Genomic DNA, 22,449 nt, shown 5'->3' with positions numbered 1-22,449 from the left:
AAGTGGAACATGGTATCCAAACCAAAGGCTAAATTAACACATCTAGTGCTCCAGTGTTGGGGTGCAGGAAGTTCAGGGACCAGCCATATTCAGATAGCTAAGCAGGCAGCATGAGTCAGTCAGTAACTAGTAGGGTCTCAATCACTAGTCTCAGACTGAAAGCAGGATTTTTAGGAAAATGATTTAAGATTTAAAGAGAAGGAAGGTAGAAAATGGAGGTGGCTGCCAGCCTGAGTCATTTCTACAAAGCAGGGAAATACTGAAAGCCTTTCCTCTAAGAACTGGAACAAGATAAGGATGCCCACTCTCACCACTTCTATTCAACATAGTACTGGAAGTCCTAGCCAGAGCAATCAAGTAAAAGAAAGAAAGAAAGGGTATCAAAATTGGAAAATGGGAAACCAAGTTGTCCCTCTTTGCAGTCGACACGACTTTATATATAGAAAAACCTAAAGACTTCACAAAAAACTTTTAGAACTAATAAATTTGGTAAAGGTGGATATAAAATCAACATACAAAAATCAGCTTTTCTATACACCAATAACAAACTAGCTGAAAAATCAAAAAAGCAATCCCATTTGCAACAGCTGCACAAAAATAAAGTAAAATGCCTAGGAATCTTTTTTTTTTTTTTCTTTTTGAAATGGAATCTTGCTGTGTCGCCAGGCTGGAGTGCAGTGGTGCAGTCTTGGCTCACTGCAACCTCTGCCTCTGGGATTCAAGCGATTCTCCTGCATCAGCCTCCCAAGTAGGTTAGACTACAGGCACACGCCACCATGCCCAGCTAATTTTTGTATTTTTAGTAGAGACAGGGTTTCACCATGTTGGCCAGGATTGTCGCAGTCTCTTGACCTCATGATCCACCCACCTTGGCCTCCCAAAGTGCTAGGATTATAGGCATGAGCCACCGTGCCCAGCCACCTAGGAATCAATTTAACCAAGAAGATGAACTATCATTACAATGGATACTACAAAACACTGTGAAAGGAACTGTAGAAGACACACAAAAAAGAAAAGATATCCTTTGTTCATGGACTGGAAGAATGAATCTTGTCAAAATGACCATACTACCCAAAGCAGTCTACATATTCAATGCAATCTCTACCAAAATACAAACGACATTCTTCAGAACGAGATAGTTTAGATATTTGTCCCTACCCAAATATCATGTTGAAATATAACCCCCACTGTTGGAGGCAGGGCCTGGTGAGAGGTGTTTGGATCATGGGGTTGAATTCCTCATGAATGGCTTGGGCTATCCCCTTAGAGATAAGTGAGCTCTTGCTCTGAGTTCACATGAGATCGGGTGGTTTAAAAGTGTGTGGCACCTCCCCACACTCCCATCTTGCTCCTGCCTTCACCATGTGAAGTGTCTACTCCCACAGTTGACTGTGAGTTTCCTGAGGCCTCCCTAGAAGCTGCGCAGATGCCAGCACCCTACTTCCTGTACAGCCTACAGAACTGTGAGTCAATTAAACCTCTTCTCTTTATAAATAATCCAGCCTCAGATATTTCTTTAGGGCAGTGCAAGAAAGGCCTAATACACAGAAATAGAAAAAAAAATCCTAAAATTAATATGGAATCACAAAAGACCCCAAATTCTCTAAAGCAATACTAAGCAAAAAGAACAAAGTGGAGGCTTCATACTACCTGACTTCAAAATGTATCCCAAAGCTACTGTCACCAAAATAGCATGGTACTGGTATTAAAAGAGATACACAGACCAATGGAACAGAATAGAGAACCCAGAAATAAATCCATAGTTACAGTCAACTGATTTTTGACAAAAGTGCCAAGAACATACAATAGGGAAAGGAAACTTCTTCAATAAATGGTGCTGGGAAACTGGATATCCACATGCAGAAGAATGAAAGTAGACCTCTTTCTCTCACCATACACAAAAACCAACTCAAAATGGATTAAAGACTTAAATGTAAGATCTAAAACTATAAAACTAGTAGAAGAAAACATTGGAGAAATACTTTAGGACATTGATATAAGCAAAGATTTTTATGCATAAGACTTCAAAAGCACAGGCAAAAATAAAGTAAAAATAGATAAATGGGATTACATCAAACTAAGAAGCTTCTGCACAACGAAGGAAACAATCAACAGAGTGAAGAGACAACCTATAGAATGGGAGACAATATTTGCAAATTATTCATCTGACAAAGGACTAATATTCAGAATATATAAGGAACTCAAAAACTTAACAGCAAGAAAATCTAATTAAAAAATGGATAAAGGAGTCCGGGCGCGGTGGCTCACGCCTGTAATCCCAGCACTTTGGGAGGCTGAGACAGGCAGATCACAAGGTCAGGATATCGAGACCATCCTGGCTAACACGGTGAAACCCCGTCTCTACTAAAAAAAAAAATACAAAAAAATTAGCTGGGTGTAGTGGCGGGCGCCTGTAGTTCCGGCTACTCAGGAGACTAAAGCAGGAGAATGGCATGAACCCAGGAGGTGGAGCTTGCAGTGAGCCGAGATCGCGCCACTGCACTCCAGCCTGGGCAACAGAGCGAGACTCCGTCTCAAAAAAAAAAAAAAAAAAAAAAAGGATAAAGGATCTGAGTAGACATTTCTCAAAAGAGAACATGTAAGTGGCAACAGCTAGATGAAAAATGTTCAACATCACTAATCAGGGAAATACAAATCAAAACCATAATGAGATATGATTTCACCCGTTAGAATGGCTATTATCAAAAAAAACAGAAAATAACAGATGCTGGTGAGGATGCTAAGAAAAAGGAACTCATAGACTGTTGGTGGGAAAGGTTATTAGTACAGCCATTATGAAAAACAGTATGGAGATTTCTCAAAAAAAACTAAAAATAGAACTACTATATGACCCACCATTCCCCTATTAGGTATTTATCCAAAGGAAAAGAAACCAGTATATCAAAGAAATATCTGTACCCTCCTGTTTACTGCAGCACTATTCACAGTAGCCAAGATATGGAATCAATCTGTGTCTGTCAACAGATGAATGGATAAAGAAAATGTGTTATTTATACAAAATGGAATAGTATTCTGCCATAATAAAGAATGAAATCCTGTCATTTACAAAAACATGGATGAGCCTGAACAATCTAATGTTAAGTGAAATAAGTCAGACACAGACAGATAAATACCACATGTTCTTACTCATATGTGGAGCTAAAAGTGAGCTTATAGATGTAAAGAGTAGAGTCGCAATTATTACAGTCAGGGAAGGGGAGGAAAAAGGGGAAGAAAGGGAGAGGTTGGTTCATGGATACAAAATTACCACTAGATAGGAGGAATAAATTCTAGTGTTCTATAGCACTGTAGGTGAATATAGTCTAATAACTTGTATGTAGTTCAAATAGCTAAAAAAGAAGATTTTGAATTGTTCCTAACACAAAGAAATGATAAGTGTTTGAGGTGATAGATATGCTAATTACCCTGATTTAATCATTACACACTCTACACGTGTAAAAATATCACTTTGTATCCCGTAAATATTTACCATTATTCTATGTCAAAAAATATATATATATATGAATACAATAAAAAATAATACAAATTTTTTAAAAAATTGATATGTGCTCAGGCCAGGAGACGAGCAATAGCTGGAGCTATCAGGACTGAGGGTCCTGAGTCACAGGTCCCCACTAGGTCTCAGGAAAAAAGAAACAGCTCAGCTATTTAGAGTTGAGGCATCAGGTAGGAGCAAAACTAGTAAGGGTAGCAAGAATATTTAAACATAAAAACCTGGGCTAAAAGGCTCTCAGGCTCTTGCAGCTGAGATGGGGATTGGCCATGGAGACTGGGGAGGGACTAGGACACATCCATGCCCAGGAGAAGAGGGACCGTGACCCAAGATTGGAGTCCAGTAGCTCCAGCTAAGGGGTGAAAAGGCCCACTGTGAGGCCACACAATATGTTGACTAGAAACAGGATTCTGGAACCAGATAGCCTGGGTTCAAATCCCTTCTCTACTAATTACCGGCTGTGTGATCACCAGGCCTCAGTTTCTGTATCTAATAAAATAGGTGATAGGAATACTCACCTCAAAAGTGTAGGTGAAGATTAAATGGATTGGAATATGTGAAGTGCCTGGAACAGTCCTTGTCCAGCACAGGGTGTGTGCTACATAACCATTTGTGTGTTACACAGTCTGAGCACCTACTACTACTTGAAATATATTCCTAAAGCTTTGTAATTGCAGCTATAAACAATCAAAAACATTTACCTTCAAGCCAAACAACAAAAAGCTCTAGAGATGCTATTCTTATGTTTATTTAAGGAGTGAATATACTGTTTGTCTATATATGCATCAGATTCTGTGAGGGGATTTCAAAAGATGAATCTGAAAGGATTTAACCTTCCAAGCTAGTAGAGGAGACAAACCCTGTGCACAAATAATTTTAATACAAGAGACAGCTAAATCCCTTAGGAAATATACAAAAAACGTTGTAGGGTTGTTCAGAGGGAAGGTCACTACAACTGCAAGGACCAAGAATGACTTCAGAGGGGTGGGAGCATCTTAGACTAAGGAAAAGATCTTAGTCTAAAAACCAAAACAAAACATTGCCATGATAGTAGAATCGTTTGTTGCTAATACACACCTAAAGAAAAGCCCTTAACTTTGTATGTCATTCTTCCATATGTTATCACATTCAGCTTCATGTGCCTTTATACATTTTGCAAGTATACAAAAACAAAAACACTCCTTAATAAAAAGGAAGCTTTGCTTTTTCCTTCTTTGAAGAGTAATTCCAGCAAACATTTCTAAAATAGTCCTGTGCTTTTTGACATGCACATATTGGTTGTTCAAAACGTACACCTCCCGTAGGAAATTCATTACATTTTAAATTATACATGTCTGTTAAAGCATAGATCTGTTCTACCTTCCATGTATTTGTTATTGCTGCTTCTGAAACTTCCTTACAGCCCCAAAGAGGTCTTAATCCCTGTCAAATGTTATTATGTTACCAACTTTTATGTAGTCTTGAAAGGGGTTGTTTATTTAGTTTCAGTGACTCCTTGTTACTGCCAAATATTATTTCATTTCAGCACAGATGTAAGGGGTCCAATGACTGGAATTATTTTACAGCCCTGACATTGTCGAGAGATGGATACCAGTTTAATTATGGACAGCTGAAAATGATCTAGGAGTCACCTGCTACAGATATTTATCATCATTATGAATTTCTCACCAAGCTGTGGTCTGAGCACTTTCATAACGTTCCATTTGCGTTAGACAGACAGTATGATCTATATGGAACCTATATCTTCAGTCACCTTTAAATTTATGTATAGACAGTTTAATATTGCTTGATTATTTTCTTTTCCTCTTCTCAAAGTGAGAAAATATGTTTCAGTCATTCCTGTTCTTTTTCTTCTCTTTTTTTCTGTTTCTCTCCATAGCCCCCTCTCACTGCTACCCTTATCCTTTCAGCTGTTTTTCCAATTATGCCTCATTGGAAATTACTCATTACTTAAAGAATGTGAATTGGATAGACTAGACACATACAGGATCAAGTAATGCAATAACTACAATATAGTTGGCCCTAAATAAATGCAGAAAGAATGAAGGAGGGAAGGGAGCAGAGGGAACAGGAAAGGAGGCTGTAAAATTACAGAACACTATTGATGGAATTCCTCCATCTCACATTTGAGAAGAAATTAATAGCATAGTTTTTCCTCCCCATTATACACTGCACCATAACAAAATACATTTTTACACCTTTTCTTTTTATCTCTGCTTCTCTCTAAAGATATCTCAATTTGTCCTTTTCAGATTGGACAAAGGGTTAAATAAAAGGGGTAGCCAGGTTATGGCCAGCTGATAATAAATTCAGGTCACTGTCTCACTGCCCAGTTGCTCCTCATTCCATTCCATTCTCTGCTCTCACAACTTGGGCTGTGGAATCTTCAAGAATCCCAACGCTGTCCTGGATGTATGAATAACCATAAGTACTGACTTTAGTGAACATTTATCATGCATATGTCATTCACCATGCAAAGTATTTACATGGGTCATCTCATTTAATTCTGGGTACTGAATTATGAAGTCAGCACTACTCATATTCTCTTTCTGTAGTTCTTTCTGTTCTCAGTTGGGACAACTTTGCCCCCAAGGGAACATTTGGCAATGTCTGCAGATCCCTTTGATTGTCACAGCTCGGTGGAATACAGGGATTCGCTAAATATCCTACAACTCACAGAAAAACCTCCTATGGTAATTACCTGGCTCAAAATGTCAATAGTGCCACCATTGTAGATGTTAAAAGGATGAGGTTTAAAAGGGTTAAGTAACTTGCCTGAGGCTCTGCAGTGTTACGTGGGAAGACTGGAATGCAAATAGAGCCTGTACTTTTGCATTAAGTTGCACATATGTAGCTATGGCTTCTGCAACTGATTAATCATATCTTGTACCAAAGGAGCTAAAGTTCCCCATTGGAATCTTATGTGAGAACATCTCAGTACAAGTGGCCCTTTTCGATCATTTGCAAATTATCTGCTCTTCCATCATTTTCATCAAATGTGCAGAATCGGGCCCATCTAAACAGCCTTTCACTCTAAACAGAAAATTCTGTAAACACACACACACACACACACACACACACACACACAGACACACAGACACACATTGGGGCAATAGTTCCTCTGACTTTCTAATGATATAAGCAAATATAACAAGATGTAAGATAAAAGCAGAATGTATATCATGCTACCTAAGCAATAAACTTTAAAGATAGAATATATGGCAATATAGCTTACTATGATGAATAAATTGCACGTATTTAATATGACATATTTAATAATAAACAGCCCCTTGTATGCTGCAGGATAATTAGATAGAAATGGTAAATAGTCATCAGTATTCTTTTTAAAATGCCAATAAACAATATTCATAATGTTTTTCTCTTTTTATCAGCTCTTCAATATGTGCAAATCAGTTTTGACAGTGTTTTTAGATATTGAGTATATTTTAATAATCTGAATAAACATCAAATGCAGCTGTGCAAACACACATATTTTGTGCACACATGGACATGCACTCATGTACACCAGTGATCCCCAACCTTTTTGGCACCAGGGGCTGGTTTTGTGGAAGACAATTTTTTCACAGAGTGGGGAGCAGGATGATTTCATGATGAAACTGCTCCACTTCAGATCATCAGACATTAGATTCTCATAAGGAGCACACAACTAGATCCCTCACACACAGTTCACAATAGGGTCCACACTCCTATGAGAATCTAATATCACCACTGATCTGACAGGAGGCAGAGCTCGGGCAGTAATGCTCCCTCACCTGCCACTCACCTCCTGCCATGTGGCCCAGTTCCTAACAGGCCATGGACAGATTAGGAACTGGCCCTAACCAGGGGATGGGACCCCCTGATATATATCACTGAAGTCACACACCACATGCCCACACACGTATACAGGCACGCATAGATAGGTCCCAGATCTTACTTGCCAGAGCAGATTTCTTTTGCCTTTACTCCTCTCCCGCAATACAGAGTTGCTGCCTCCCCTTTGTTTGGCTCCAGCCCTCCACCCACCCTCTCTGATGCTTATCCTCCTCTGACCCTGGCTGGAGGGGAAGTTCCATTTTCCCTTCAGAGCCTTTCCCCTGAATAACCTAGTCCTAGAATGTAACAGCAACTCCAGGCAGGGAAGCCCAGGGGTGCTGCTCTCACCCCTGGCCTATAAGCACCACAAATGCCAAAACTATGTTTACCCAGAGCCAGACAGGCATTTCAAATTTCCAGATTACCTCTTACCCCTAAATTCTAAACTGCCACACCTGTTACTTATTGCTCGAAAATACTTCATCAGCCACTAGTTCCTTTCATTCTATAATAAATAAAAATCTCAAAATATAGGTAAACCACTGGTATAAATAAACTTTATTCAAAGTGAGCTACCAAGTTAAATATTTTCTATTTTCATGGCAGGAAGGATTTAGTAAACAAAAAGGTATCTGGTAGCTAGAAGTGGGAGGGGTGTAACAGAGGGATTTTAAAAGGTAACAGAAAGGAGCCAGAAGCAAATTCTGTATTCTTCCTATTCTTGCCCCATACCAGCCCTGTTTATCTAAATCGAAACAAAGACAAGTTTCTTGTGTGGCCACAAGCAATATCTTAGCTTGGAAGCCATAGATTTTCCTTACTCCTCACCTTTAGCACTGTGTAAATCTGAGTACGCCATTGTTATTCAATACATGTATGTAAGCATCTCCTGCCTTAATAAAATTTGCCAAGGATGGTGCTGAAAAGGTATCATTCCTTTCAGTTTGGGCATAAAATAAGAGGGATAGAGTGATGGGATGATTAAATGAATATTATTTTAAATGAAATACTATATTTCACTTTTCCTTATCATATAAACCTTCTCTGACCAAAACAGTAGCCACTAGCCACTTGTGGCTATTTACACTTTAATTTTAATTTTAATCAATTAAAAACAAAATTAAAAATTTTTTTTTTTTAATCTCACTAGCAATATTAAAGTACTCAATAGTCACATGTGGTTTAGTGGCTACCATATTGTACACTACAGATAAAGAATATTTTCATCATCACAGAAAAACTATTAGCACTAATATCAACAAATAAAAGTTGGAGAATACTCATTGTTTATATGGGAAGTGGGGGAACGGACCCTTTCATACAGTTTTGGTGGGAACAAAAATGCTACTAACAAAAACACACATGCACTTCATAGAAAAAAAGGAAAACCGAAATTGTTTAAATGTCTGTCAATGGGGAGCTAGTTAAATAAATGAGCAAACACCCACACAATAGAAGACTATGCTATTTATTAAAAACCATATACGTAAGCAAAACTTATCAGCACAGAAAGCTGTCCTGGATGTGTTTTTATGTAAAAACACAAACCACAAAGCACTTAATATGAATAGTATAATCCCATTTGTGTTTGAATATACATATATGTGTGTATATTTTTTACTGTGGTAAAGAACGATTATACTCTTACTTTAAGTAAATTTGATCAATCATATATTAGAGAAATGAGCTACCCAAAAGAATGTGTGCTGAAAGCCTGTTTGCCCAGCCTTGTGCTAGCCTAAATTGAGTCAAGCTCTAGCTTATGGATTCTGCTTCTGTTTGCTGAGGTCTTCATATATCCAAAGCAATCCTGTTATTCACCTCCCCAAAATAGGTTGAATATGAAGTCATATGTTGTGAATTTTTACAGTTACTGCAATAAACACCATGGGCCTCCAAGAAAGTCCCTGAAGCCAAAGGATTCTTTTAGTCGGAAACTGGTGGATATTTGGAGCTCCTGGAGGGAAAGTGCTCTCCCAGGCCATCTCTCTTCTACTACCCCTCTTCTCTCTGCTTCACACAACCACAGCTTGCCCTTTCCTCTGCCACCTCACTCCCATAACCTGTTCCAGGCAAGAGAAATCCAGATCCAAATCTTTACACAACCTCAGAATTCACTCGAGATTGAATATGCAGCAGGTTAAGCAATGATTCAAGCTGCTTCATATGACTTCTTGTCAACACACAAGGGAAATCATACAGCAGGCTTCATGGGAGTCCATTCTCTCTCTCTCTCTCTCTCTCTCTCTATCTTATATATGCACATATATACATATATGTATAAATGTGCATATGTATATATGTATGCACACACACATACATGCATGCATACATTTGGTTTCCATGAGAGCGCCTAGGGCAATTCTAAGCATTGGGCTTGTGCTTACTAATGTAGGGAGGTTCTAGAGACAGGAGGAATGCTTAGAAGGAGAGAGGACACTAGTGTCTGTAGGTGGACCTGATCCTCAGGCAAGGAAATAATTTGGCTCATTTGGTATATTTTTGTTGGATCAAATCATTAGATAGTAAATATGATGTAATTCTTTGAGCCAGGACAATGATAAAGGAAATATTTTTATTTCTTAGTGTGTACAGAATTACAAGCTCCCTAACAGAAAAATAGCATCTAGACCCCTTAAATATCTTCACACAATAAAACATGAACATGGCTTCTGCCTCAGCTGCACTCTTTGAAGCTTAATTTCCTCATTCACCAATCATTCCTGGAACTGAGTGACCTTTGGTCTTTCAGCGTAGAGCCTCTCTCCGGTCCTGGCAGGCCTCTCTGCCTGGAGAGCTGACCTGAAGAGGTCAGGAGACACAGGCCTTGCCTGGCAACAGTTTTCTCCATTTTAATAAGTCTCATTTGCCCGTAAGACTCGTGCTTTTTTGAGTTTCTGATTCACGCCAAGCACATTTACTTGGCATTTTGGCTTAAAGAGAACTAAGGTTTTAACCCATTCAGGACTATTTTTCTGACTAGTTCTGGAAGCTTAAATTTTTGCCTAATTACTCCCCAAGCACTGCCAGCTCGCTGCTCACATGTTCTCTTATGTCTCTCATCCCCCCTATAACTATAGCCCTGGCTAGCTTACCCCCCAGTGCACACACATATGCACAGGTACGCACACTTATTTTGACATAGATGATGGGCAAATTATCTTTACAGTGCTAGAATGTTGGAGATTTGATTATTCTTTTAATTAATACAACTAAGGCCAGGGAGGAGAAACCTTTGGAGATGTTATGTGAAAAGGTACGTTTCCTTTAAATTCTGTCTCTTTAATTTTTTCTTCCCTCAAAAACTTGTCCTTCAAACAGATTCCTGAAAGATTTGTTTTTCATCTGAGACCAAACTACTGGCTACTGATTGGGTAGAATTGTTAATCATGGGACATCAGAAGAAAGAATTTTGAAATGAAATTAATTTGTAAACATTTTTCTTTTTCCGCCTCTTTTGGGAATGACCCATATACCATGAAAATGTTGTCTCAGATTTTGAGTTCAGCATAGACTTTCATTTTCATTAATTATTCCAATAATTCACAATATCATTCCCTTTGGGAGATGCACAGAAAGAAAGTGGCATTTAGAGAGTCAAGCCTTTTCAGAGCAACCCTGGGGGAGGCCAAGTATGCCTGGCCTCTGCCATTCCTAGTGGTGCCAGGGGCAGGCTGTGCCTTTATGCAGGATGTGGCGCATCAAGTCTGCCTCCATGTGGGCCGCCCCAGGGCAGTTCGGGAGGAGGACACCACCCAGGGCACTCCTCAAGGCTGCCTGTCCACCACTGCTCTCTCTCTGTGTGTCTGTATGTCATGAGAGCATGTGTGCCTGGCAAACTGGTGAAGCCCCTCATCTCCTGTCTCCCCATGTCAGGGCAGGACCTCACTGTTACTTTGATGCTGTGCCAGATTTTTGTTTGAAACCACACCCCACAGATAGTTTTAGACAAACCAGTAATAACTATTATGACCTGCAAAATACTTTTCTCTCAGGATGTTTTGTTATGCTTTGAATACATTTTAATACAGTGAGGTAACATTCATAGACTCCTAGAGAAATCACCTCCAGAGACATCCCATCCATTGCCATGACACCAGGCAGGCTTCACCCACACCCCCCAGACATAGGTGAATATCCTGTTTTCACAGGTCGTGAGGAAAAGAGACTCCACAACCACTCTGGGGTAACCCTTTTCAGTGCTGACTTCCCTTCAGCGCTGTCATTATCTTTGTATTAGAGGGAAACACTAGACTGCCATGACCTTTAAAAACCCACATTTGAATGTTTTGAATCAGATGTCACAGAGCCTGATTGTCAGCACAGTATTTAGCTGGCATTGAAAAATGCAAACCAAATATTGACATCTACTCTTGGGGTTGGACCCAGTCAGACAGCTTTCACTTTACAGTAAACGCCTGACCTCCATCCCCTTAGGATCCCCTTCCACGTGGGATCTGGTCATCATTAAATGGTGAGGTTCTGCAGGTGTACTGCTATGTTTTTCTGCTCCCAGAAATCACAGCCATCATGTCTCTTTCCCTAAATTGTGTTAGCAGGAGCAGAACTGCCATAAAAAGCAAAGCACTGTATTTCCTAGAGTCCTTGCAAGGATTTCTGACATGCAAAGATTTCTGACACTTGGTTAGTTCCTTTGGTTTTTAGAAAAGGCAGCTTTAAAGGAATCCTTTCTCTGGCCTTCCCCTTCTGTGATGCAATGCGGGAACCCCAATGTGATCTCTATGAGGTCCAGTTACATTTTGGCACATGGTAATCCATAGAGCCTTCTGCAGTTAGAAGAAAATAGGCACCTCCCTTTCTTCCGGCTATTTCCCTTGGCGAAGTAACAAGTCAAAAGGAACTGGACTGGTCAGGAAAGTCCTGACCAAGAGCTCAGACAAGACACAGCTCCGTGAGATGCAGTGTGCACAGTCATTGTCTGAGACCAAGGGCCTGAAATTGACACCATATGCGCCCCAGGAGTGATTACTCCAAGGGGGGAGAAAAGCAACATGTCAGAACATTTTAGTAACACCTAATTCATCCCAAGGTTATAAATAAATATGATGCTTGCTTAAAAACAAAAGTCAAAAAATACTTCAACTAGATTACTTCTGTGACAATGCTTCAGGCAGAGGTGAACTTTATTAGGGAGACAACATGAATAAAGAGAAACACATAACAACTTTTTATGGTATATTTTACGTGATTTTATTTTTTTTGCAGTAAATAAAGTGGTTATAGGGCTCCAAGGAAAAGGGCCCAGATGTTAGAGCGTTGTGTGAAATTTAGGGGAAACAAGCTGTAAAAAACACAGTCATAAAACAGGCTGTCAGTGCCACACATCTGGACAATACAGCTGTATGTTCCTAGTGGCTGTCGTCACCCAAAGAAAACTCAATAACCTTATTTCACCCCAATTAGGCTGCATACCAACATGATCAACATTAAGTTGCAGGGGGGAGCAACATTCATATGGCGCCTTTGTGTCAAACAGCTTTTATCTTTCATTTGAATTTAGTTACAAAGAAATAAAAGACTGCTAACATAGTCATTTCCACTATTATAAAACCCTATTTAATTTATAATATCCTAATAAGTCAAAGTTTGACAGTTTGGACTACTGGCTATGCCAAACAATAGACTTTCTGTAGCATGAATCACCCTATCAGTCATCCTAAAATGGAGCCCAGCCTATCTTTTCTCTACCCTTTTCCTGGAGTCTGAGTCTAACACCATCGTGGGAAGCACTCTGCCTTATTGGAAAAAGAAGTCGATATTCAGACAATCCAATTTATTTAAAGTAGAGGGTAAATGCCCCTCTCTGTAGCATTGAGGCCTTTTTCTCCCTAACTTTTTTTTTTTTCAGCCAGCAATGAAGTATCTTTCCAGTATGACAAATAATATAAAATTTCCTTTCATCTTTTCATCACTGACAGACTGTGCCAAAGGTTATAAAACATCACTTTTTCTAATAATTGTGTTTCTGTATAGGTGTTAACGGCAGCAAAAGCAATTATGGATAGTGGAGAGAAATTAACCTTACCACTGATAGGGAAACTCTTGAAATTTCAACTTCTCCAGATTAAATTTAAGGACCAACAGCGACGGGAAAATGAAAAGAAGGTACTGTACGATCTGGTGGGTTTTCTAAAGAGGGCAAGTGGTGAATGAAATGGAGCCAGGTTTCTCCAGGGGCACTTCCTCTCTTCTTAAGCCTCCCATTAAGTGTTACCTGGCAAATTTGGCTGTCACCTCAACTTCTTAGGGAAAGACTGTCCAAAGATCTGGAGGAATTATGATAAACCCATTAAAAATAGGTTCCCTAAAATATGAAAGTAACAATATTCAAAGCATGTGCCCAGGATTGTTTCTATGGCAGTATATTTATATAATAAAGTTGTAGCCAAGAAGGGACCCAAGGAAGAGACAGGGAGTCGGGAAAACTAAATATGAAAAGGACAGTTGGGGGGAACCCTCACAGTTCGGGTCTAACTATTTAAGATAGTTTGTATGATACTCTATAGAAGTGCCTTTTAAAATAATAGGCATATCTGCACCTTCATAATAATCTGAATATTTCAGCAGCAATCCATCACTTCTACTCCTATATTGCACATCTGATAATTTCTTCATACCTGGATTTTTCATTTAATTTGCTTATAGAAATCAATCTGTGTGCTTTCCAAAGACTCATATTTGCATATGAAAAATATTTTAAAATGCTGTTAGCAAACTACTACCAGGTTCACATCCATGTGCTACCATCATAACCCAAAATAAGATGTTTTTCTTATTTTCCAAATCATGCTGAATTATGTTTGGAAAGCCAAATACTTCAGTATATACATATGTAATGTTTGTGTGTGCATGTGTATGTATGAAATGGATTTGCATATGAAGTCATTTCTTTATGCCTTAAGTGGAAAAGGCAAAATCAATTCACGGAAGAAAAAACAGAAAAGTGAAAATGCTCCAATAGTGCCTTCTTCACCTTTGCAAGACCCCCAAAATCTAGGTTTCCTATTTGAATTGGCCCCTCAACAAGGTAATTGTAGAAAAAAATAATAATGCCACCTTCCATTTTCAATATAGGGCTTTATGTTTTTTAGAGATATTTCCCATATAGCATGTTATTAGTGTGGTACATATTGTGCCTAGAAAAATTCTATTCATATTAACATAATTGATAGTACAGTTTTCCATCTAGTGAAACTCTTTCCATCGTGTTGGGGGAGTTGTACCTTAAGAAATACTCAGGGTAATTAAGACTTGACAGAAGAAAAATTGGAAAATTTGAAACTAGTATAGAAACATCTCTTGCCTGTTTAAATTCCAATGCCATATGGGAATCTGAATTATAAAAAGTAGACTGTAATTCTTGCAAAAATTTCTGCACTTTCTGTTTGCTTCGCCCTTTCCCACAGCAGTTAGAAATAGTGTGCTAAAGAGCGTCAATTTACTTGTTTACCACTTATTATGTCACTAATTGTTTATCATAGGAGTAGACTGTAGATTTCCGTTAACAAATTTTAAGTAAAAGCAAATAAAATATTCTAGTAGCTTGGAAAACGTTTTTAAAGCTTGCAACAATATAAAAATATTTTTGCACCATTATTTTACTCAGCATTTCTTTGAAATGTGAACTCTAATAATACAATTAAGAGGTTCTAAAGGTATGGAAATAATCTTTATCTGTTGAAAATTTGAGAGTCCTGGGTAACTGGGGCATGAACCTTAGAGTTTTTATTTTCTTTTAAGTATTAGATACAGCGAGGGAACTTTTGAGCAATTAAGAGCCAATGATTACATAATCTAATATGACATCTCCATTATTTTGGGTTCCCAAAGCACCAACCCCAAATCTCTGAGTCACAACCATATGAGTAAGTGCTAAATAAATTGATGAAAACTCATTGGAATGGAATACAATCAGGAAAATACTCTTGGTAAAGGGGAGATGAAGGCAGTTGTTTGTGGGATGATATCATTGATGTTCATTTCAACAACACTGCCTAAGAGGTCAGTTGAAACAATCAAGGTTAATGCTTGTCAGCCAAGGAGTTTGGCAATAAAGAAAACAAGCAGAAAGTATGTAAAACTGACACCATGCTGTGGATTAGAATATGAAAAAAAGAAAAGAGGACTTTAGCTAATCTTTTCATCTTTCCTGAACCCACAGTGAGATTCCGAAATTTCTACAAGGTTAGTGACTGACTCCTCAACTTTTTAACATCAACATATCTATGTAGATGTTGTCTTTCAAATGTTAATTAATTGCTTACCTCTGTACAACCCAAAGAGTGTTTTGTATCTTCTATGTTTAGTTTTTGAAATTGTATTTTTAAGAATCAGTGCTTGAAAAATATCCATAATAGAAATTATAGAAAATCTTGGGTGAAAGTGAGGGCAAAAATAAGTAATATAGCTAGGTACCTGTTCTAATGTTTTAATGTATCACTACATATTTGATCCTGTTTTAATCAATCAAAACTTTTTAAAAAAGATAAATAATATAGTTTTAATTGCCAAATACAGTGAAGAAATATCATTATTTTCAACTCCACTACTTTTAATAACATTTTAATCTGGGCTATGGTTAACATTGCTTTTGCTTTCTGCTTTGCAAGAAAGCTTGCTGGGTAATTCATATTATAAGAAATACAAGAAAGATATTTCTAAAATGAACAGTTTTAATGCCTTCAGCATGTAAATTTCTGGGATACAAATGCCGGCCTCTAATTGCAAATAACTTAAATCTATCCGAAAACATTTATTTATTTGAAAATACCTTGTTGATGAACTCCAAATATAAATATCATGAAGAAAATGCACTATATTTCCATAAATATATTTTAGTATTTTAGAACTTCTGAATACAACTTTCTCACACAATAATTCTAAATTAGTTCGATTTTATTACATCTTAAAACTTAAAGTGTTTTGTTTAGAAATATATTTTCTTACATCCTTATCGCAACATTTGCTTTTGCATTTTTACTTCTGTTAATAATTTATCAATTCAACAAACATTTACTGAAAGAAACATTTACAAAAGCAATGTACTGAACAAATATATTCTCATCATGTTCCTTATAATTTTAAAATAAATTGTTTGGTTTCCATTCTGATCCATTTTAATTTAGTCATTATCTGAATATTATATATCTACTCACATTTTTGTTTCTTTTTAACTTCAACTTTTGTATTATATATTAATTATGAACACATTTAAAGTCAAGACAATTTTGAACCCAAATATTTTATTATATTGAGAATTCAACTAAAAGAAAACACTTGATAATTAAAAAAATGAAAAAAAAGCTAAGATACAAAAAGTCATTAACTATTTAAATAATTGGCCAAATAAAATCTAGTCTTAGGTTCCTTTGTGTTTAGTTCAGAATATTTGTACAGGTTTTGGGAGAAGATCCAAATATATTCCAACTGTGCTTTTAATTTATGAATTCAAATAAGTCGTCCATATTTCCTTAGATGTTTTTAGAAAGCATATCTTTTCTATAAAAAAATAGTTCTTTCTTTTGCTAGCTCATATGCATGGTACAAATTGCCTTATTTCCTGATATACTATAATTGAAGAGAAGGAAGATAGGCGGTAAAGAACTAGGGTAACTTTTTGTAATACTGGTAAACTATTCTTAAAACAATTCAAAATTAAAAGTGCCTACGTTTGATAATACATCATGATGAAGCCACAAGCAACCCAGAGCCTCCTCCAAAAGAGAGACAAAGAGAAATGAGAGTAGTTTTCACAGACACTTTCCAGCTTCCTCCAGTCCAAACTCCAAAACACTGGAAACCAGCCAAGGTAATGCCATTTGTGTGTGTGTGTGTGTGTGTGTGTGTGTGTGTGTGTGTGTTGTTTTAAAAGAAAAGCCATACGGACATACCAGGAAATTACAGGCTGGTTAGTTTTGATTCAGTTGTGGTTAAAATCTTCAGAAACTATTTTAAGAAATCAAACAGAAAAAGAGCAGGAACTCAGTTTAGAAGGACCCGTGTGGTTTCAGGAAAAGAATAACTTGCCTCACTAACTGGATGGAATTCTTTGAGGGTGGATTATCGAAATGAGGATCCCACTAAAATGGATGTTGAATCTAATGAGCTTCAAAAGCCAACAATTCAAGAGAAATAACAAATGACCCCCCCAGCTGGCTTATCCATAAAATAGAGTAGTCCTTTCCTAATTGGCTTGCTTTTAATTAATGAAAACTTTTTACAGACTTCAGGAAAAATGCAAAGAAACATACATCTTTAACATACAGTAGTACTTTAAAATATGGAAGAGCTATGATTATAGCAGCTAATAATTATAGTTAGCTATCATTATTGACTATTTGGCACAGAACTAAGCCCTTTGCACGTGTTATATCATTTAATCTTTTAAATGACTTTATGAGGTACAGAGTATTATTCTGAGTTTGCAGATGGGGAAACTGAGGGTATGAAAAGTTAAGGAATTTTCCCAAGGCCAAACAGCTACTCTCAGTGGAAGAGCTGGGATTCAAATCCAGAACTGTCAGACTCCAAAGACCATGCTCTTAACCCCCATACATATCCTTCCTAAGTGTGTCTCAATAATTATGAAATGGCACTCTTGGCTCACAATCAGTGGAGGGCCTGCCCAGAGACATTTCCCTGTAGGACCAATGGCTGTGCTCAGTGATGTACTCACAACCATCTGGTTCCATTAATTATATTGCATTTAACATCCTCAGGTTAAATAGGGGGACAGTGGTCAAGGGAAGGAACAAAACTCACCAAGGAGGAATGCCCTGAGCTAACCAGCCACTGATTCCAAAGGAAATCCTGACTTAATTTCCAGTCCTGCCCCCCACCCAGAAATGGCTCAGTCTCTGGGGGAATCTCTTAAAACTGGACATCCAGAGATTATTCCTAATGTCCTTCTGCATGGTAAGGTAGGATAGCATTGGCTGATCTAGTACTAAAGTCTTTCATAGACTACATAGAAAATACAGAGAAAGAAAAGCAAAACATTTGCAATGTGTAACCCTATTATAATTAATGTTAAGATTTTGGCATTTTTCTTTCTGTTTTTTTCTGTGATTTGCTTCTTTACACAGCTGTAATCATTGTAAAAATGGACCCCTTTTTCCGTTAAGATAGATTATAATTTCTACTCATTATCACAGTGTCCACTCTATCATTATTACTGGTTTTGTGATGTTTTATTGACTATCATAATTTTCTTAACCATTTCTCTATCATTGAGCATTTAAGTTATTTCAGTTTCTTTTCATAATAAACCATGTACTTTGCAGTATAGAAGTCTCCATATTTTGGATAATATTCTTAGCATAGATTTATTAAATTGGATTAATGTTTAAAAATGTTCCCATAACCTTGTATGTTCAAAGTGAGCCCTATGGCCACTTAGACCTAGTTCTCCATTTAAAAAAGAAAAAATGGCTCCTGGTCAAATGAGCATGGAAATCACTGTGTATTAGATACAACTCTTGAAGATATTTAAGAACATAATAGCTAATTAAAGATGAAGGAGTTTTGTGAAAACCACTCTATTTAATATTGTTTAACCTACTGTCTCTCAAATTTATGTGATCTTATACCTTTGTTTAGCCTATCTCTTGTCCCCTATGATAGATTGCTTATGAGATAGGGTGATATCTTGAAAGAGAACTAGAGGAACACTCAGAAAACCCAGTTTCTCATAAACTACATAATAGAGTGAATTAGTTACAAACTCTGTGAGTATGTTTTCTTATCTATATCCTCAACAATACTATTCTGAGGATCTTATTATAAATTTTATATGAAACATTGTTATACATGAATATGTATATGCATTGTTATTATTATTATTATTATTATTATTATTATTTTGAGACAGAGTTTCACTCTGTTGCCCAGGCTGGAGTACAGTGGCACGATCTCGGCTCACGGCAACCTCTGCCTTCCAGGTTCAAGTGATTCTCCTGCCTCAGACTCCCAAGTAGCTGGGAATACAGGCACGCGTGCCACAACACCTGGCTAATTTTTTTTTTTTTTTTTTTTAGTAAAGATGGGATATCGCCATGTTGCCCAAGCTGGTCTCAAACTCCTGACCTCAGGTGATCCACCCACCTCAGCCTCCCAAAGTTCTGGAATTGCAGGTGTGAGCTACCACACCCAGCCTACATTAGGCAGGAGAATCGCTTGAATCTGGCAGGCGGAGGTTGCAGTGAGCTGACATCGCGCCACTGCACTCCAGTCTGACAACAGAACAAGACTCCGTCTCAAAAAAAAAAAAAAAGAATAAGGTGAAGTATAGATATATATCATCAGTTTCACTGACATTTACCATTTATCTTCCTTTCATTGTAAGGAATTAGGAGAATGAATACTTATTAATTATATTTGAATTTTGACATCAAGAAGTCATTTAGAAATAAAATATGATCTAAAATATTTTGAAGCATCCAATAACTAGGTTGCCCTATTATAGAGAAGGAGAATTTTTTATTTTTCCCTTTAAAAAGTGAGAATAACTTAAGATTAAGTGTTCTAGGTAGGTGTCACTTTATATTCAACTGAATATGTGAAATGCCAACACTTTTTTTGGTTATTGCTGAGACAAGAATCTCACATATGCTATGTAACTTAACCGGTTAAGAAATCTCTGTGCCTATCCAAAGCCATCTCACAGTAGGAGGCATCTAGATGCTTTCTGCACATACTGCATTAAAAAAAAAAAAGTAATCTGTGGCAAACTTGACTCTTCCTTCATATGCTGGGGAACATGTGTTCCTCAAACATTGTGGAGAGAGGCACTTTTTGGATATGCCCCTCCTAAAATTTGCCTTGAATTGACAAGAGTTCCCTCTGAATTTTTAAAGTTGTGAGCTAATGACCTTAGTATGGGAACATGCATGCCATGTTATCCAGAAGCAAGAAAGGCCAGAGAAAGAGTTTGTATGAACTAACTTGAGTTTATAACTTAGGGGGTCAGCTTTGCTGAATGCGCCTGATCTGGTTAACTCCATTCCCACTCCCAGATTTCAAGACATAAACCCATAAGTGAGAAGGGTTTACTCAGAATGTGAGAAAAAGGAAATGAAAGATAGGAAATGATTTTCCTATGATTGGGGCTTGGTACAAAAGGATATTTCACTTTGAAACCAAGGTAGAATTCTAGGGGCCAACCAGTCAATCACTCTCCAGAATTAAAGGGACAAAGAGACTGTCCTGGTTCAACTTCAGTATGAAGGATGGGAGGAGTGAGGGATAGACTGAATCCAGGAGAGGAATAAGTAGACCACCATTATGGTCAGCCATGGGGAGAGAGCAGAATGCACTGGGTAGGGTAAAGAACATGTTCAAAAATCCACCAAAGACATCTCGACCTGGATCCGGAACCCAGGAAGACCTAGGTACTTCCATTCACTTTTATTGTCTACATATATTTTCTCTGCACCAGAGAATCCTTTCTTTACCCAGGAAATTCTTTACATAGTAATACATATTCTACCAACTGAAGATATAACACTGTTAAATGGAAAAATGCAGGACACCAAGTTATATAGAGAGAACAATAACAGTTATGTAAAAATGATGCAGAAAGTTAATTCAAAAGAATGCATTGCACATCTTCTTCGCTCATCTTCCCCAAGTGGTAGAATTGTGGTGGCTTTTGTAAGCTCTTTATATTTTTTTCCAAATTTTTAGTAATAATTTTTATAAGAAAAAGTTATTTACAGAAGTAAATAAGGATTTATAAGGGTCCTCTTTAAAAATACTTTTAGCTGGGCATGGTGGCATGCAGCTGTTGTCCCAGCTACTCGGGAGTCTGAGGTAGGAGGATTTCTTGAGCCCAGGAGTTTGAGTCCAGTCTGGGCCACAGAGTGAGACTCATCTATAAAAACTTTAAACATTTTTAATACTTTTGCGAAGGTGGGGGAGGTAAATATTGATAATTTTAATGTTAATGGAAATTAGTTTAAAATATACTGTTCTCCAGTCTCCCAAGTTTGGCCTTGCTAGAGGAATGCAAAGGCAAAAGAATGGGAGAGAAAGGAGAAGTGAGCAGAGAGAGAAAGGGAAGTGAGCAGGATGAATGGCTGAGGTGGGTGGAGTGCTCTGGAGAAAGAAAAGGGCATCGAGCAAGTGTGATTCAGCCCCTGGGAAGACAGAGTAGAGGGAGGCAGACAGGTATGGAGAAATCAGGAGAGCATCAAAGACTGAGACAAGAGTATCATGGAAATAAAATGAGTTTAGGGTTTGAAGTCAGACCAGCACTCTCTACCACAGTTGTGTGTCTTCGGACAAACTCTGTATTAATTTATAAAATGGGGATAAAATTACCCATCTTACAGGTTGCCTTGTGAGATCAAATTAAAGATGATGATGTCTGGAAACTATACTCTGCTACTAGAATTTAGCACTTCCTTTGAATGTTTGGTTGTAGTCCGCCCTCCTTTCTGCAGAATCCCAGAATCCCAAGAACCAAATAGAAGAAAGGGCCAGAGAGTTCCTGAGCTTCTAGAACTCCAGTCTTTGCTAAAATGGCTTCAAAGGGATGAGACTTATGTGGCTGCACAGGCTCTCACACCCTACCTAGGAGAACCTGGAGGGCCAGAGGGCCTCTTACTGTCTAACACATGATGGGGAGGAGTATCTGTGAAATGATGAAATGAATGAATGAATGCATAAATGAATTAATGTTTATTCTTCCAGGTAAACTTTAAAATAATTTAATCTAAAATGGTTTCATCTTTTTAGATCAAAAGATCACCCTGAGATTTTATTTAAAATTGCAGTTGTAAAAGTTTCTGGTATGTTTTTGATGGCCACATTGGAACTTTCTGTAGCAAGGCCAGCTGTCTACCAACATGCTGCACAGGGTGTTGCAAATTAGTAAATTTGCTATGATCCAAAGCTTGGCTGTTAGAGAGCCCTGCATGAGTCTTACCAGTGCTTCCAGGCCAACTGCACTCAGGGGCACTGACTTGTGCCTTACAAACCCATTAAAAAAGAGCATGGGTGACTGGCCTGGCTTTGCCACATATTAGCTTTGAGTTTGAACAACTACTTGCCCTCACTAAGACTCAGTTTTCTCCTCCGTAAAATGAAGATGGTGCTCT

The 22,449-nt window shown here is 37.8% G+C and overlaps 1 protein-coding gene across 3 annotated transcripts in view; it reads left to right on the top strand.

Moving 5' to 3' along the window:
* Window positions 1–22,449, top strand: part of SPAG17 (sperm associated antigen 17) — a 231,700-nt gene that overhangs the window by 56,805 nt on the left and 152,446 nt on the right. For all 3 annotated transcript variants that reach the window (XM_016924818.3, XM_513687.8, XM_009428331.4), the window contains exon 4: window positions 13,325–13,456. In XM_016924818.3, coding sequence (XP_016780307.3) covers window positions 13,325–13,456 — 132 coding nt within the window. The remainder of the gene's footprint in view (window positions 1–13,324; window positions 13,457–22,449) is intronic.

Source organism: Pan troglodytes, chromosome 1 (genome assembly GCF_028858775.2).
Source record: "Pan troglodytes isolate AG18354 chromosome 1, NHGRI_mPanTro3-v2.0_pri, whole genome shotgun sequence".
NCBI classification, from domain to species: domain Eukaryota; kingdom Metazoa; phylum Chordata; class Mammalia; order Primates; family Hominidae; genus Pan; species Pan troglodytes.
This window is presented reverse-complemented; position numbering and strand designations above follow the sequence as displayed.